General features: G+C 45.7%; 1 protein-coding gene across 1 annotated transcript in view; it reads left to right on the forward strand.

The window, feature by feature from the left end:
• The window catches only part of MAP2K5 (mitogen-activated protein kinase kinase 5), a 138,197-nt gene that overhangs the window by 31,227 nt on the left and 87,829 nt on the right, over positions 1-19,141 (forward strand). The window contains exon 8 of the mRNA XM_064722149.1: positions 4,186-4,250. Coding sequence (XP_064578219.1) covers positions 4,186-4,250 — 65 coding nt within the window. The remainder of the gene's footprint in view (positions 1-4,185; positions 4,251-19,141) is intronic.

The following is a 19,141-nucleotide window of genomic DNA, read 5'->3' on the forward strand; positions in this document are numbered from 1 at the left end:
GAATTTGACTATTTATTTACAAAAAACCCACCCTGGTTCCACCAGGATTCATTGGGAATTTTGTTATATATTTACAAAAAACCCACCTTGGTTCCACCAGGATTCATTGGGAATTTGGATTTTAATAATGCACAAAAACCACCCTGGTTCCACCAGGATTCACTGGGAATTTGGATTTTAATAATGCACAAAAACCACCCTGGTTCCACCAGGATTCATTGGGAATTTTATTATATATTTACAAAAAACCCACCTTGGTTTCACCAGGATTCATTGGGAATTTGGATTTTAATAATAATAAATTTATTCACAAAATAATAAATTTATTCACAAAAACCACCCTGGTTCCACCAGGATTCACTGGGAATTTTGTTATAGATTTACAAAAAACCCACCTCTATTTCGTCAGGAGTAATTGGGAATTTGGCACTTAATAACTTACAAAAACTCACCCTGATTTCACCAGGATTCATTGGGAATTTGGATTTTAATAACGCACAAAAACCACCCTGGTTTCACCAGGATTCATTGGGAATTTGACTATTTATTCACAAAAACCCACCCTGATTTTACCAGGATTCATTGGGAATTTGGATTTTAATAATGCACAAAAACCACCCTGGTTTCACCAGGATTCATTGGGAATTTTGTTATATATTTACAAAAAACCCACCCTGGTTCCACCAGGATTCATTGGGAATTTGGCTGTTGATTTACAAAAACCCCATCCTGATTTCACCAGGATTAATTGGGAATTTGACTATTTATTCACAAAAACCCATCCTGAGTTTACCAGGATTCATTGGGAATTTTGTTATATATTTACAAAAAACCCACCCTGGTCCCACCAGGATTCATTGGGAATTTGGATCTTAATAATTTACAAAAACTCACCCTGATTTCACCAAGATTCATTGGGAATTTGACTATTTATTCACAAAAACCCACCCTGGTTCCACCAGGATTCACTGGGAATTTGGATTTTAATAATGCACAAAAACCACCCTGGTTCCACCAGGATTCACTGGGAATTTTGTTATATATTTACAAAAAACCCACCTTGATTTCATCAGGAGTAATTGGGAATTTGGCACTTAATAACTTACAAAAACCCACCCTGGTTCCACCAGGATTCATTGGGAATTTGGATTTTAATAATGCACAAAAACCACCCTGCTTCCACCAGGATTCACTGGGAATTTGGATTTTAATAATGCACAAAAACCACCCTGCTTCCACCAGGATTCATTGGGAATTTGGATTTTAATAATGCACAAAAACCACCCTGGTTTCACCAGGATTCATTGGGAATTTGGATTTTAATAATTCACAAAAACCACCCTGGTTCCACCAGGATTCATTGGGAATTTGGATTTTAATAATGCACAAAAACCACCCTGGTTCCACCAGGATTCATTGGGAATTTGGATTTTAATAATAATAAATTTATTCACAAAATAATAAATTTATTCACAAAAACCACCCTGGTTCCACCAGGATTCATTGGGAATTGAGCTGTTTATTTACAAAAAAAAATCCTGATTTCACCAGGATTAATTGGGAATTTGGCTGTTTGTTTACAAAAATCCTGCCCTGGTTTCAGCAGGATTCATTGGGAATTTGACTTGTAATAATTTACAGTATTTACAAAAAACCCACCCTGATTTCATCAGGATTAATTGGGCATTTTGTTCTTAATAATTCACAAAAAACCCACCCTGATTTCATTAGAATTCATTGGGAATTGGGCTCTTAATAATCTACAGAAAATTGTAATAATTACTCATAATCCTGTTTTCTTCAGGATTAATTGGGCATTTATCTTTTAATAATTTCCAAAAAGCCCACTCTGATTTCACCATGACTAATTGGGAATTTGGCATTTATTTCCAATAACCCACCCTGGTTTCACTGGGATTCATTGGGAATTTGGATTTTAATAATTCACAAAACCCACCCTGGTTTCACCAGGATTAATTGGGAATTTGGCATTTATTTCCAATAACCCACCCTGGTTCCACCGGGATTAATTGGGAATTTGGCATCCTAAGGAACCTGGCCCAGGTTTAATTACAAATAAATAATAAAATCATCACCTTCTGTTTTGAGTTGTCTCAACTCAGGTTTTCCCATCCCTGTGTAGCAATTCCAGTGAGAAACCACAATTTTTGCTCAGGTAGTGAAAGGAAAAACCATCAATTTTGGATTAATCATTTCTGCCCTTGCGATTTCTTTTAAATCAATAAAATATTTCATTTTGTGGTCATTAGAAATGCTGAGTATTGACTCTTTGGGACATTTGAGCTTGTTATCATCCCTTGTGTTAATTCACAAAAATGACATCTTTAAGCAGCCAGGCCAAGCCATGTGAAATATTTAACTTGGTGTCCTCTAAAATACAAGTAATTACTGAAAATGAGTTCATGTTTCCTAGGAAAATATCTTTTCAAAGCAGGATTTGCTCAAACATTTTCTACTTAAAACGATCAGGTAACAGGGGAATCTTTCTGGAAAATTGCTTTTAACCCAGAATTAATTCTGTTCAAAATATTTCTTTTAAAGTATAAATATGCAAGATACAAAAAATTTGCTTTACATTTTTAAAAATTTTTCTTCAGATACAAGAATTTGCTTTAAATTTTTAAAAATTTGTCTTTAAATAGAAGAATTTGCTGTGTGTTTCAAGGAAAATCACTTGGATTGGGGTTCCAGGCCAATTTTTCTTTAGATACAAACACTTAGTTTAGATTTTTTTAAATTTTTCTTTAGCTAGAAGAATTTGCTGTGTGTCTCAAGGAAAATCCCTTGGATTGGGGTTCCAGGCTGATTTTTCTTTAGATACAAAAATTTCCTTTGGATTTTAAATTTTTCTTTAGATAGAAGAATTTGCTGTGTGTCTCAAGGAAAATCACTTGGATTGGGATTCCAGGCTGATTTTTCTTTAGATACAAAAATTTCCTTTGGATTTTTAAAAATTTTTCTTTAGATACAAGAATTTGCTGTGTTTCTCAAGGAAAATCACTTGGATTGGGATTCCAGGCTGATTTTTATTTAGATACAAACACTTGGTTTAGATTTTTAAAAATTTTTCTTTAGATACAAGAATTTGCTGTGTGTTTTAAGGAAAACCACTTGGATTGGGGTTCCAGGCTGATTTTTATTTAGATACAAAAAATTTGCTTTAGATTTTTAAAGATTTTTCTTTAAATAAAAGAATTTGCTGTGTATTTCAAGGAAAACCACTTGGATTGGAGTTCCAGGCCAATTTTTATTCAGATACAAAAATTTGCTTTAGATTTTTTAAGATTTTTCTTTAGATATAAGAATTTGCTGTGTGTTTCAAGGAAAATCACTTGGATTGGGGTTTCAGGCTGATTTTTCTTTAGATACAAAAAATTTGCTTTAGATTTTTTAAGATTTTTCTTTAAATAGAAGAATTTGCTGTGTGTCTCAAGGAAAACCACTTGGATTGGGATTCCAGGCTGATTTTTCTTTAGATACAAAAATTTGCTTTAGATTTTTTAAGATTTTTCTTTAAATAGAAGAATTTGCTGTGTGTTTTAAGGAAAACCACTTGGATTGGGGTTTCAGGCTGATTTTTATTTAGATACAAAAAATTTGCTTTAGATTTTTAACAGTTTTTCTTTAGATACAGAAATTTGCTTTAGGTTTTGTAAGATTTTTCTTTAGCTAGAAGAATTTGCTGTGTGTTTCAAGGAAAACCACTTGGACTGGAGTTCCAGGCCGGTTTTTCTTTAGATACAAAAAATTTGCTTTAGGTTTTTTAAAATTTTTCTTTAGGTCCAAAACTTTTCCAGCTGCCAGGGCTGTTCCCATTCACCTCCAACTTTGGCTCTGCTGATGTGCTGCTCTGGAGCCCCTTTTCCTCTCAGCAGCACTGCCCTGACCCTCCTGAGCTATATTATATCATTCCATTTTGACACCTTTTATCAAACTTTAATGAAATGACCCAGGCAAACAAATTGTCATTAAACTTTCCATCACTTTGTCCCTTGGTATCGTCTTTTATAAATTGGACAGCAAATGTTGTATTGATCTTCTCGTTCTTGCAGCTGAACTTGAAATGACCCAGACTGCTTGTTGTTTATGGCCTGGAGTTGCTTTTCCTTGACATTTCCATCCCCGGCATGACATCTCTTTTGTTTTTCTTTCTTTCTTGTGGAGATGAATGAACAAGACATTCGATACCGAGACATCCTCGGCCACGGCAACGGCGGCACCGTCTACAAGTGAGTGGGGTTTTCACCTCTAAGCTGCCCCAAAAATTCAAATTTCACGGCGTTTTTGCTTGTTACGTTTTGTGGTGCAGACAGGCCCTTTGCTGCTCTGCAGGGGAAAAATCTCGGTGTAAAGTTTTAAACCATTCTGGGGTGTTTAATTCTGGGTTGAGGGTTGGCAGTGGGATTTGGGATGTCCTGGGTTGGAATCCAGGATTTGGGAATTCCTGCTGGCTCACTGGGGGTGACACCATCAGAATCCTTCATCCCTTTTGCTGCTCTCCCTCCCTCCCAGCCTGACCAACTCCCCCAAATTTCAGTGCAGAAGCTCCAGCCCTGCAGCCAGGGTTAATTTTAATACTGTAAAAAAAACATTAAAATATCACAGATAGGACTCTCCTGTTGAGAAAACTCCTGCTCGTGCATCGTGCAAAGTTTAAACTACAGAATGTAATATCTGGGACTTAATAGTCTGCAGTGGGGTATGAAAAATATTCCTGTGGGAATTAAGAAATCCATACTTTGTCAGAAAGCCCTGAGGGAGCAATAAAGGTTTCCTCCAGAGAGCTGTTTACCATATACAGTAACCCAGCATCCCATTAGGGTTTTGTTTATACCTTAGACATTTTAACTTTGATATTAACATTTTTCCCCCTCCACTAAAATGTTTTAAAAGCCACGGTGCATTTAGTTTGGTTTCTAATTGGCTGCCAGCATTGCAAAACAGCTCCTGGCTGAAGGTTGGATGGAAATGGAATTCCAGAGCCTCCAAGGGGAAATGCAGCCTTGGGGTGGACTCTGGAAATCAGGGTGGCCCTGGGGGTGGAGGGTGCTTCAGAAAGCTTTGCTTGGAGAAGGATGTTGAGGAAATGGTGCTGTTTTCTGGTTTTATGGGAGATATGAATGTTGAGCTTTAGAGCTCAGACTGTTGGTGTTGGGTGGAGAGGCAGAGAAGGGAATCGGGGTAAAAGCTGGATGTTCCTGTGTGACACCGTCCTGTGATCCTGAGGGTGTGGAATTGGGATAAAAACCCTGTGTGACACCGTCCTGTGCTTCTGAGGGTGTGGAATTGGGATAAAAGCCCTGTGTGACACCATCCTGTGTTTCTGAGGGTGTGGAATTGGGATAAAACCCCTGTGTGACACCGTCCTGTGCTTCTGAGGGTGTGGAATTGGGATAAAACCCCTGTGTGACACCATCCTGTGCTTCTGAGGGTGTGGAATTGGGATAAAACCCCTGTGTGACACCGTCCTGTGTTCCTGAGGGTGTGGAATTGGGATAAAACCCCTGTGTGACACCGTCCTGTGCTTCTGAGGGTGTGGAATTGGGATAAAAACCCTGTGTGACACCGTCCTGTGTTCCTGAGGGTGTGGAATTGGGATAAAACCCCTGTGTGACACCGTCCTGTGTTTCTGAGGGTGTGGAATTGGGATAAAACCCCTGTGTGACACCGTCCTGTGTCTCTGAGGGTGTGGAATTGGGATAAAAACCCTGAACCCTGTGTGGCACCGTCCTGTGCTTCTGAGGGCGTGGAATTGGGATAAAACCCCTGTGTGACACCGTCCTGTGTTCCTGAGGGTGTGGAATTGGGATAAAACCCTGTGTGACACCGTCCTGTGCTTCTGAGGGTGTGGAATTGGGATAAAAACCCTGAACCCTGTGTGACACCATCCTGTGTTCCTGAGGGTGTGGAATTGGGATAAAAGCCCTGTGTGACACCGTCCTGTGCTTCTGAGGGTGTGGAACTGGGATAAAAGCCCTGTGTGACACCGTCCTGTGCTTCTGAGGGTGTGGAATTGGGATAAAACCCCTGTGTGACACCATCCTGTGCTTCTGAGGGTGTGGAATTGGGATAAAAGCCCTGTGTGGCACCGTCCTGTGTTCCTGATGTGCCTGGAGTGGGGCTGTGACAATTCCCTGCCCTCTGGGGAGGGACAGTGTCACCTGGAGAGGCAGGAGCCCCTCCTGTGTCAGGGAAGTGTTTCTGTGGCTCCTGTTCCTTTTTATCCCACTGTTATTTAAATTAAAGTCAGCAGCTTTGGGGACTTTGGGGTGTCTCCAGGACAGGAGTCACTCCGGCCTTTTCCAGGGAACGGGTGCTGGTTTGTGTGTGGATATTTTTCACATTATCATGGAATCCTCCAATGGTTTGGGCTGGGAGGGAGCTCAGTTTATCCCATCCCAGCCCTGCCATGGCAGGGACACCTCCCACTGTCCCACAGTGCTCCAAGCTGGCCTTGGATGATCCAGGGGCAGCCACAGCTGCTCTGGGAATTCCAGCCCAGCCAGGAATTCCTTCCCAACATCCATCCAAATCTCCCCTTTTCCCCTCTGAAGCCATTCCCTGTGTGCTGTCCCTCCATCCTTGTCCCCATTCCCTCTGCAGCTCTCCTGGAGCCCCTTCAGGCCCTGAGGATTCCCTGGATCCCTCCCTTCTCCAGGGGAGCATTCCCAGCCTGGCTCCAGAGCTCTCCAGCCCTGTGGCAAAGCCCCCTCAATCCCCTTTTCCCAAGAAGTTCCCATTTCTCCCAGGCTGGCAGAGCATCCCTGGCCCAGCAGGAGCTGAGGGATCAGACTGGATCCTGCCATCCTGCAGTGCCCCAGCACGGGGAGCAGCCCGGGGGTGTTTTATTGCAGTAAATCAATGAGCGTTTGTCAGGTGCAATGAATTGCAGAGCTTGGGCACTTTCCCTCTCTGGCCCGTGTGGGGATCGATGTGCAGCTCAGCACCAGCCTGCCTGCGCCCTCCCTTCCATCTTTTCGTTATCTTTACCTTGTATTTTTTATGTTGTTTTAATCCCCCCTCTCTTCCCTGAGCTCTTTATCCTGCCTCATATCCATTATGGCAGTGAAATATTCCCGGTGTTCCAGGGGCGTAGGGGGCTGAGCAAAAACCTCCCAGCCTCTCTTTTTTTTTCCATGGAAAAACTCTTCCATTGGAATGGTTTATTGAGATGGAGGTATTGATCAGCCCTCCTGCTCCCCCCTGGCTGGAGGTGGGCTGCTTCCCTTTGGAAGCTGGGTTTAGTTAGGAAACATGGGGGTTTTTTTAGTTAGAAAATGGATTTCATTTATTTGGGTTCTTTACAGCTGCGAGTGGTTTATGGCTTGGAGAAGAGGTATCTTAGCTTTATTTTTATGACAGTATAATTATACTTTAGAAATACACTTGATTACTGTGTGGAGCAAAATTGTTCCACTATATTGGCTCGGCCAATATTGCTATACAAACAACTTTTCAGTCAATTGAGCCTGGTGAAAAATCAATACTTTATAGCAATATTTCTAGGGAGAACTTGCTGAATCTAAATGTTTTTCCTGTTCTAAAAAGAGGGGATTTTATAGTTCTTTGACATCCTGTTCTGCCCCTACCTTTTGATCCGCTGTTTGCTTAATTAAGGAACGATAAAAATTCTCGTGTTAGATATGGCAAAACCAGTTAATTAGCTTTGCTTTTTGGTTGCTTGCATGTTCAAAAATATGTGAGAAAATAGAAAACAAGCCCAGAGTGTCTATTGAACATTGCAGCAGAAAGCAGGAATTCTTCCAGTGCTGCTGAGGGGGCGGAGTGAGCCCTGTTTTGGGTAAAGATTGTTAAAAAAAGGGCAAAATCTGCTGCAGCAGAGCTCCTGGGTGTGCTGCTCTCCTGTTTGCCAGGTGCTGTAGGTACTTGTGTCATCTGCTCTGATTGCCACTGCCCGTGGAGTATTTAATTCCAATTTTATGCATTGTTTGAACCTCAGCTGCCCATGTGGTGGGACATCTCTGGATTTGCTTAAATTGCCTTTTTTTTTTTTTTTTTGGAACAAATAATTCAGTGGTCAGCCCAAAAGGCATTTAAAGGATCTGCTTTGTGCTGCATCTTTGGGCTCCATCAGTGCCTGCAGAGATTCTCTGAGGAGATCTTTCCTTAGGTGAAGGATTTCCTTTGGAATGCCTGGATGTGCCAGCCAGTTAAATTAAAGCAGCTTCTTTAAATCATTTAGACCTCAGATCCTTAATTTTGTATATTTTGAACCTAAATATTACAAAGTACAGCTGTTTATCTCTGGCAAATAATTCCTCTGCCTGATCTTCCTCACGTAATGTGTCTAAAGCATCACTATTTTCTTTATACGGGAGCAAAATTAAGGTTTTATCGTTATTTTGTGTGTTTTAGATTTTGTTTTTGAAGGAGAAAGGAGAAGTGAGATGTCCTGAACTCTGTTTAGGGCAGGGCACATCCTCCTGGGATTTGTTTTACAGTGAGGTTTTGTAGCTCTGGGGGTTCTGTTGGAGTCTCCAGCAGCAGGAGCATAAAGGAAAAATAACCATAAAGCCCCAATGATGCCCTAATTAATTTGGGAGCTACCAGGATCTGGGAGAGAGGGAAGGAATGGGAACATCAGTTCCCATCTCAGCAAAGTGCTGTGAGAGCAGAAGGCTTCACTTGGAAGCTGAGTAATTGGGAGGGAAGTGGCTGTGGCTGATGTCCCAGGCTGGGAGATTGGATGGCCTGGAAAGCAGGGAGAAATGAGGGAGTTAATTTGTCTGAGCAATTTCCTGAGCAATTCTGCAGCGTGGTGGAACATTCCAGCATCTGCCCTTCCCTCATCCCTCCTCAGCCAGCCTTGGGGTGCCCCAGCAGCACATGGAATGGAGAGTTGGGAGGCAGCCTGGAATCCAGCCTGGAATCCAGCCTGGGACAGAGCTGGGCAGCCCTGGAGCAGGTGATGGATGCCTCAGCTTTGGGGTTTATGTTTTTCAGTTCTGGGCTGCTTTAGTGTGAGGGCTCACATGAGGGATGCTGAGCTCTGTGCACAGAGCAGGGACACAAAACAATTCCTGCCCCAGCTGGCACCAAGCACAAATGCCCCAAATCTCAGCCCAGAGCACAAACCCCGTGGGCTGCAGAGAGAAAAACAAGCAGGGTGGGACTGCCTGGGCTAAGCTGGGATGGGACAATGAACTGGTGGGTGACTCCCAGGAAAGGCTCTCCCAACCCTTCCCCACAGTTCTTGTCCCAGCCTGGTGCTCAGGGAAGGATCACAGGCAGGTTCAGTGGCTTGTTTGGCATCAAAACTCATCTTTGGCCCTTGGAAGTCTTCAAATTGCATCTCCCTTAATTCCTGTGGAGGCATTTCCCTTGCTCTCCTTTCCTGTGCATTCATTTTCTGCTTCTCCCGTTTGGGTTTGTTTTTAGTCCCACTGAAGGTGTTGGGGCAGCCCTGCCTGGCTGAGTTAGGGGTGTCCCCCTGGATTTGGTCTGATTGCAGTGGGGTTTGGAGAGACTGACCAGTGCCTGCTGGTCACTGACTGCAGACTGACCAGTGCCTGCTGGTCACTCACTGCAGACAGACTGACCAGTGCCCGCTGGTCACTGACTGCAGACTGACCAGTGCCTGCTGGTCACTGACTGCAGACAGACTGACCACTGCCTGCTGGTCACTGACTGCAGACAGACTGACCACTGCCTGCTGGTCACTCACTGCAGACAGACTGACCAGTGCCTGCTGGTCACTCACTGCAGACAGACTGACCAGTGCCCGCTGGTCACTCACTGCAGACAGACTGACCAGTGCCCGCTGGTCACTGACTGCAGACAGACTGACCAGTGCCCGCTGGTCACTCACTGCAGACAGACTGACCAGTGCCCGCTGGTCACTCACTGCAGACAGACTGACCAGTGCCCGCTGGTCACTCACTGCAGACGGACTGACCAGTGCCTGCTGGTCACTCACTGCAGACAGACTGACCAGTGCCCGCTGGTCACTCACTGCAGACAGACTGACCAGTGCCCGCTGGTCACTGACTGCAGACAGACTGACCAGTGCCCGCTGGTCACTCACTGCAGACAGACTGACCAGTGCCCGCTGGTCACTCACTGCAGACAGACTGACCAGTGCCTGCTGGTCACTCACTGCAGACAGACTGACCAGTGCCCGCTGGTCACTCACTGCAGACAGACTGACCAGTGCCTGCTGGTCACTCACTGCAGACTGACCAGTGCGCGGTCACTGACTGCAGACTGACCAGTGCGCTGGTCACTCACTGCAGACAGACTGACCAGTGCCCGCTGGTCACTCACTGCAGACAGACTGACCAGTGCCTGCTGGTCACTCACTGCAGACAGACTGACCAGTGCCTGCTGGTCACTCACTGCAGACAGACTGACCAGTGCCCGCTGGTCACTCACTGCAGACTGACCAGTGCCTGCTGGTCACTCACTGCAGACAGACTGACCAGTGCCTGCTGGTCACTCACTGCCTGTGACCCTGGTGGGCTCTCAGCCCCCCCATAAAATCAGTTCTGCACAAAAGTGCATAAAATGAAGATAAAGAACCTCCTTGGAGCCTGACAAAAGCCATTCCTCTGCAGAATGGGAGCTGCAGTGAAAGTAAATAAATGAATGGACAGCAATCACAGCCTAGTTGATGAAACTGTTCAATTAAAGCACAGGCATTTACATGGTGTAATTTCCCTAAATTGCCAATGAGCCCCTTTAGACACAACCAGTGTTCAAATTGATTTCAGCATTGATTTTGGCTGAAGCTGATAAATTTCTGCTTGTTAGTTAAAGTAATTTTGCAGAAGACTTTGTAGTGCAGTATTGAAGTGTTCATTTAGCTGATGGTTAAAAGAGGAGTTATTTACAGAGGGTTCTACTGTTGGGCTGAGATGGGACAATTCCCCGGTCATCTTTTTACTTTTAATTTTTAAGCTTCAGTATCCAATCAATACGTTATTGAAACTGATTAAAATGTATCCAGCCAGCTGCCTATGGCTGTTTAATTAGAAACTGGATGATTCTTAAATTAAAGTTGTTTTGTTTGTGGTGGATGTCCGTAGCTGGGAAGGATGGAGCGAGTGGGAAATGGGAGTTGGTGCTGGGAGTGAGCTGGGGTGGGAGCCCAGGGCTGGCCACCCTCCCAGGGAGCAATTCCTGATTCCCAATATCCCAATATCCATTCCCTGGCTCCTGTCCCTCCATCCTTGTCCCAGTCTCTCTCCAGCTCTCCTGTAGCTCCTTTAGGTGTTGGAAGGGCTCTGAGCTTTCCCTGATCCTTCCTTTTTCCAGGTGAACACCCCTCATGTTGGCGTCCTAATTCCTCCCACCAGAGAAGGCGATGCAGGTGTTGGCTCACACTTTGGCTTCATCTTTCTTTCCTAAAGTTGTGATGTGTTCACTCCAGGCTTTCTGCCACGTGGGATAGCCCACGTCAGCCAGAGCTCAGGGCTGCTCTGCTGCCTCTTGTCCTTGCACCAGATGAAATCCAGCCGGTGGATCCCTCCCTGTGCCTGCAGCTGCTCTGGGTGCAGATTAAATTCAGATTAAATCCAGCAGGTGGATCCATCCCTGTGCCTGCAGCTGCTCTGGGTGCAGATTAAATTCAGATTAAATCCAGTTTAAATCCAGCAGGTGGATCCATCCCTGTGCCTGCAGCTGCTCTGGGTGCAGATTAAATCCAGCCGGTGGATCCATCCCTGTGCCTGCAGCTGCTCTGGGTGCAGATTAAATCCAGATTAAATCCAGCAGGTGAATCCATCCCTGTGCCTGCAGCTGCTCTGGGTGCAGATTAAATCCAGATTAAATCCAGCAGGTGAATCCATCCCTGTGCCTGCAGCTGCTCTGGGTGCAGATTAAATTCAGATTAAATCCAGCAGGTGGATCCATCCCTGTGCCTGCAGCTGCTCTGGGTGCAGATTAAATCCAGCAGGTGGATCCATCCCTGTGCCTGCAGCTGCTCTGGGTGCAGATTAAATTCAGATTAAATCCAGCAGGTGAATCCATCCCTGTGCCTGCAGCTGCTCTGGGTGCAGATTAAATCCAGATTAAATCCAGCAGGTGGATCCCTCCCTGTGCCTGCAGCTGCTCTGGGTGCAGATTAAATCCAGATTAAATGCAGCAGGTGAATTTATTCCCATATCTGGAGGTACCCTGGGTGATGTGGTGGCACTGTGTGGGTGACCCAACGTGGGTGCTGGTGGCACCTGGCTCTGCTGGAGCTCAGTCTCATTGCAGGTGTCTCTCTCTCTCAGGAATGTGTTCTGCCCCACAGATGCCATTCCTGGAGCTGCCCTGAGTGTGTGTTTGGCTGAGGAGGGAGGGAGGGAGGAGTCCCTGAGTGGCCATGGGTGGGATGAGGAGCAGGTCACAGCACGGAGGGATCCTCACTCCCTGTCATTCCAGCACTGAGCTGGGTTAAGTGGGACTTTGCTGCTCCTTCCTGCAGCCTCTGCTGCCCGCTGTGCCCTTTTCCCCAAGTGTGAGCATTCAGGCACCACTGTTTGCTGTTTGTTTGCCACTTCCCCAGCAAATCATTTTGCAATCAGCGCTGGAGCATCTGCGGCGGCGTTTCAGAGGAGGGGAGCTTGTGCTGTGAACCAGCACAGCCCCATAAAAGCTCCTTTCTCCAACTGCTGTGCACTTTGGCTTCCCTGATTTAACAGCCACAGTCAGGCTAATGTGTTTGCTATTGCAGGAGGCAGCAACTGGCAAAGTGCTTATTTCCTAGGAGCAATTTGAATTTCTTTCTTTGGATGGCCGTGGAGTACGTGACACTGCTGTCACTGCCCTGCCACAGGCAGGGGCAGCACCAGGCCAAAAAAAAGGGGGAAAAAGGAAAAAATGAGCAGATGTTGGGTGGTTTGCTGTGTGGGGCTTGCAGCTGGGGCTGGGTTCCTTTTGCCTGGCTCTGGCACAGCTTTGTGCTCCTGGTTGTTTCTCATCAATGCCCAGTCTGGCTCCTCCTGTGCCCTCACGTCTGGAGGTGCTGCTTGCTGCAGCTTTTCCTGGCCATTTCTGAGCTCAAATGAGAAGCTTCAAGCTTTTATTTCTGTTTGGGGCCATGGCAGAGGGTTTCCAGAGCGCTTTGGGGTGTGGAGATCTTCCTCTGCAGCCCTCAGTGCTGAGAGGAAACCCTGGGGAAAGGGACAGGATTTCCCAGCCTTGGGAGGGAAACGATGCCTTGATGATGATTTCATCCCAAGGTGTGAAGGAAACAAGGCAGAGAGAGGAACCAAAATATTCACTTGTGGATTTGCTGTGTGGCCTGGACGTTCAGGTGGCAGCAAAGGAGGAGCTGCAGAGCTGCAGCACTGGGAGAGGCAGGGATCTCCATGCTGGGGAGGATTTCTGGACAGGAATTCTGGACAGGAATTTCCCCTGTGGCAGTGGGAAGCCGTTCCCTGGGTGCTGCTGTCCCTCCGTCCCTCGTGGCAGCAGCCTGAGGTGGGGCTGGAGCAGCCCTGGCTCCGCAGCCCCATCGCTGCCGCCTGCCTGGCGTGCGCGTGGGCCTACACGGCCCTGGAATCCGGCTGTCTGGTGAGGGGCGAAGGCCAGGGCCCCTGCACATCCAAAACCAGCCCCCCTCGGCGTCTTGGCCTCGGGCTGAGCTGGGGGATAGCTCGGAGCAGCGCGGTGAGAGACGAATTAGGAGGCGACCACTTGCTGGGGGTAAACTGTCGGTTTATTACAGAAGAACCAACAAGGAGGGGAAACACCCAGCAAATGGCCCCGAACAAGGGGCAGGAGAGGGTTTTAAGGGAAAAGGGGGGAAGAAGGCAGGGAAACCCGGCTATCCAATAGAAATACATATTTGGAGGTACGAAACATAACTGATATACTAAAGTAACCAACTGTTATAAATCATAGGAGGGGCTCCGGGGCTACAGCCAACCATAACTCCCAGAGAAAAGAAAATTCTCGAAACCTGGGAGGAGAAAAGGAGTGATTGACTGAGCCCAAGGAGGAAACAACTTTCACTTTATAAGAGAAACCAGGGGAGGAGCAGTTTCATTTTCATAGCAACCTAACTGACAGGGTAGCAGCAGGAAGTAATACAGAAAATGGGGGGAGCAAACTAACAAACTTAAGAACACACCACAGCACTGGCGCTCCATCACTGTGTCACCTTGCTGATGCTGGTGATATTTCTGACTGACTCATTGGCATAGCAGACAGGTCATGGCTTTCCCTTGAATCCTTCCGGCTTGCCAAGGAATATCTCATTGATTAGAAATTGTTTCCCTGGTTATTGTGGGGGGAGAATAAAGGGATTTATCCTGGTGGCCGGAGGAGGCAGATCCTGTGCTGCTCCTGGCTCCTGCAGTTCCGTCCTTACGGAAATAAATGTACTTATTTATTTATTTATTATTATTTTTTACTTATTTATTTACTTATTTATTTACTTATTTATTTACTTATTTATTTACTTATTTATTTACTTATTTATTTACTTATTTATTTACTTATTTGCTTATTTATTTACTTATTTATTTACTTAATTTACTTATTTATTTGCTTATTTATTTACTTATTTATTTACTTATTTGCTTATTTATTTACTTATTTATTTACTTAATTTACTTATTTATTTACTTATTTATTTACTTATTTATTTACTTATTTGCTTATTTATTTGCTTATTTATTTACTTATTTATTTACTTATTTACTTATTTGTTTACTTATTTGTTTACTTATTTGTTTACTTATTTATTTACTTATTTATTTACTTATTTGCTTATTTATTTACTTATTTATTTACTTAATTTACTTATTTATTTACTTATTTATTTGCTTATTTATTTACTTATTTATTTACTTATTTATTTACTTGTTTGCTTATTTATTTACTTATTTGTTTACTTATTTACTTATTTATTTACTTATTTATTTACTTATTTATTTACTTATTTGCTTATTTATTTACTTATTTATTTACTTAATTTACTTATTTGTTTACTTATTTGTTTACTTATTTATTTACTTATTTGTTTACTTATTTACTTATTTATTTACTTATTAATTACTTATTTATTTACTTATTATTTACTTATTTATGTATTTATTTACAAAATAAATGTAATGAATTTTGGCTTCTAGGTAGAGGTTACATTTATTTTGAGATTTAACATAAGACTAAACTCAGTTTCTAGTGAGAAGTTGCTGTGTTTGATGGGAAAAGCTGCTGGAAAAAGCTCAGGGGTCTTTGCAAACTGAGCCCCTGCTTGTGGTGTGACCATTGTTGTGTGAGCAAGGGGTTTGCAATTAAAAAATTAGGGAAAAATTGAGAGTTGGTGTTTGCCTTGAGTTGCCTGCAGGTTGCAGCCTGTAGTTGGGTCTTTGCTTGCCCTGGAAGGAATTATCCCACAAACACAGCATCCTGCAGCCCCCTCTGGGCTTTAGGGAAAATTCCTCGCAGGGAAGGGAGAAAATTGTTGGTTTGAGCAAATTGGAAGAGAGAGAAGTATTTTGTTTGCCATCTAAGCTATTTATTAGGAATTTATTAGCTCTTGATTAAGAATCTGCTGCATTTTCTCTCAAGTTTGTTTTTCTTCTATGTTGAGTAGAAATTCATCATATTCAGTGTACAGAGTTTTTAGCATTAAATATTAGCAGTGGTTTATTCCACGAGGAGCCCGGGGCACTGACATTCCTCCTTGCTTTTCTGTACCTCAGGAAGAACAAATCAGGTGATGTGGATTTCATTTCAAAAATTCCATTTTTTTTCCCTTAAAACACGAACCAGCTGCTTCTGATGCTCCCAGTTGTTAATTTGCTTTGCTGTGCAGCCACAATTCCTGTCTGGGCTTGGGGGGAGATGCTGAGGAGCTGGCAGATGCCCCAGAGCCCCATTCTGGTTTTCCCTGGTATTGATTTTGATTTTCTGGGACGCCAGGGATGCTCTCTGCAGTCCATCACCAGTTTGGCTCAGCTGCAGGGCTCCCACACCACCTCTCTCATTTATTGCCCAAAATAACCCAGATTTTGGCCACAGCACCCCTGAGGGATGAGAGTGGAGGAGACAAAGTCCTGCTGAAGGACTTGGCTTGTGTGGGGCCCTTCAGATCTCTGGGGATGGGGTTTTTATAGCTAAAGGTGATGAAATATTTGACAGAGCTGTGCCTGGGAGCTGCTGGGATGGTGAGTTGTGGTGGGAATGTGGAGGGAGGGATGGAAATTGCTGTTCCCCAGTGGGGATTTTGCAGGCAGGCAGTGTTGGGGTGTCTGTCCTTGCCTTGGGCAGGGCAGGCTCTGTGTCCTGGAGAGCTCCCTGAAATGTGGGAATTGTCCCTGCCCATGGAAAAGGGTGGAATGGGATGGGATTGAAGGTCCCTTCCCACCCAAACTATTCCAGGGTTCTGGGCTTGGAGATGGAGATCCCCAAAACCCAGCTTGATGCTGAGCATCCCTGCTCAAACCCACCGCTGGTTTTGGGGTTTTCAGGAGTGGAACAGCTGGTTTTAGCTGGTTTTTAGGAATTTTCCTGCCATCCTGGAGGATTTTGAGTGCATTCCCTGAAAGGTTCCCAAGGCAGGCTCTGTGTCCTGGGAGAGCTCCCTACCAGGAGATGCTCCCTGCAATGTGGGAATTGTCCCTGCCCATGGAAAAGGGTGGAATGGGATGGGATTGAAGGTCCCTTCCCACCCAAACTATTCCAGGATTCTGGGCTTGGAGATGGAGATCCCCCAAAACCCAGCTTGGTGCTGAGCATCCCCTGCTCAAACCCACCGCTGGTTTTGGGGTTTTCAGGAGTGGAACAGCTGGTTTTAGCTGGTTTTTAGGAATTTTCCTGCCATCCTGGAGGATTTTGAGTGCATTCCCTGAAAGGTTCCCAAGGCAGGCTCTGTGTCCTGGGAGAGCTCCCTGCAATGTGGGAATTGTCCCTGCCCATGGAAAAGGGTGGAATGGGATGGGATTGAAGGTCCCTTCCCACCCAAACTATTCCAGGATTCTGAGCTTGGAGATGGAGATCCCCCAAAACCCAGCTTGGTGCTGAGCATCCCCTGCTCCTCCTCCCTGCTCAAACCCACTGCTGGTTTTGGGGTTTTCAGGAATAGCTGGTTTTAGCTGGTTTTTAGGAATTTTCCTGCCATCCTGGAAGATTTAGAGTGCATTCCCTGAAAGGTTCCCAAGGCAGGCTCTGTGTCCTGGGAGAGCTCCCTACCAGGAGATGCTCCCTGCAATGTGGGAATTGTCCCTGCCCATGGAAAAGGGTGGAATGGGATGGGATTGAAGGTCCCTTCCCACCCAAACTATTCCAGGGTTCTGGGCCTGGAGATGGAGATCCCCCCAAACCCAGCTTGGTGCTGAGCATCCCCTGCTCAAACCCACCGCTGGTTTTGGGGTTTTCAGGAGTGGAACAGCTGGGTTTAGCTGGTTTTAGCTGGTTTTTAGGAATTTTCCTGCCATTCTGGAGGATTTTGAGTGCATTCCCTGAAAGGTTCCCAAGGCAGGCTCTGTGTCCTGGGGGAGCTCCCTGCAATGTAGGAATTGTCCCTGCCCATGGAAAAGGTGGAATGGGATGGGATTGAAGGTCCCTTCCCACCCAAACTATTCCAGGATTCTGAGCTTGGAGATGGAGATCCCCCAAAACCCAGCTTGGTGCTGAGCATCCCCTCCTCCCTGCTCAAACCCACCGCTGGTTTTGGGGTTTTCAGGAGTGGAACAGCTGGTTTTAGCTGGTTTTTAGGGATTTTCCTGCCATCCTGGAGGATTTTGAGTGCATTCCCTGAAAGGTTCCCAATTGCTGAAGGAACCTTTGGGGTTTTGCTGCTTTTCTCTGCCTGGTTCCACAGTGATGGGTTTGGCTGCTGCGCTTCTGGAGGTGGCACCAGAACCTGGGAGATGAGGCTTTGAGTGGGAATTCTGGTTTAATCCCCTCACGGCCGTCCCCTCACGGCCGTCCCCTCACGGCCATCCCCTCACGGCCATCCCCTCATGGCCATCCCCTCATGGCCTATCCCCTCATGGCCTATCCCCTCATGGCCGTCCCCTCACGGCCGTCCCCTCACGGCCGTCCCCTCACGGCCATCCCCTCACGGCCATCCCCTCACGGCCATCCCCTCACAGCCATCCCCTCATGGCCACCCCCTCATAGCCATCCAGGAATTGACTAAAAGTCTGGTTTAAAGTCTGATTTTTGTCATGCTGTGCTCATTGTCCTGCAGGATTTTTGTGGTTCATCCCTCAGAACCTGCATAAAGGTGTTAAATTCAGGATTTTGCCCAGCTACCTTCAACCAAAATGGTCAATTCCACCTTCCATTCTCACAGAACATCCCAGAAAATCCCTTTTTCCTCGGAAGGGGTAATTACTGCAGCAGCTCCAGCCTAATCTGAAGCGTTGGCTGTTAATTAAAGCACCACAGAGGTGTCGGGTTGTCTTTTGGTGTAACCAAAGCTCCCACGCCGGCTCCATTAATCACTTTACAGTTATTGTGCAGGGGAAGGCCGGGACAGCTGAGATGCTGGATCAGCCTGGAGTAAACAGATTCCTGCCCTCCTGGCCCGGCCCAGCCCAGCCCTGCTGCTCTTTGTGATCAATCCCCAGCCATAATTAAATGTTCAGGTGGGGCTGGCAGTGCCCTGTAAACCACACCAGGTAGCTGCCCTCTGCTGGAACCCGAGCCCGGCCTGCCACGGATGAACGGGCGTGCATCATCATTAAATCATCAGCTCCTCCCTTCCCGCCCGCTCCCAAACTGGAGATCTCTCCCGTGGAAAATGGATCAGCTTTCCTCAGCAGCTCGTTAGGCTCCCAATTAACCCAGCAGATGTGGAGCATCCCTTCCCAACCCCTCCATCCCTGTTCCTGCTCGTCCCAAACCCAGGGTGCTTCCCCACTGCTGGATTCATGGGTTCAGCTCTATCAAAGTTCCCATAGATAATCTCATTTTTTACACTGATTTTTTCCCCCCCTGCCTTGCTAAATCCAGTTTTTCCTCCCTTGAAATCTGGGAAATGATCCTAAATCCAGGATGTTTTCCCAATATTGGTTCATCCCCAGAGCTTGTGCATTCATGGATTTTATGGATTCAGCTCCTGTTCTATTCAAGTTCCCATGAATAATCTTATTTTCTACACTGATTTTTGCCCCTCTGCCTTGCTGAACTGTTTTTTCCCCTCTTAAATCTGGTG

Source organism: Zonotrichia leucophrys, chromosome 10 (genome assembly GCF_028769735.1).
Source record: "Zonotrichia leucophrys gambelii isolate GWCS_2022_RI chromosome 10, RI_Zleu_2.0, whole genome shotgun sequence".
Taxonomy (NCBI): Eukaryota; Metazoa; Chordata; class Aves; order Passeriformes; family Passerellidae; genus Zonotrichia; species Zonotrichia leucophrys.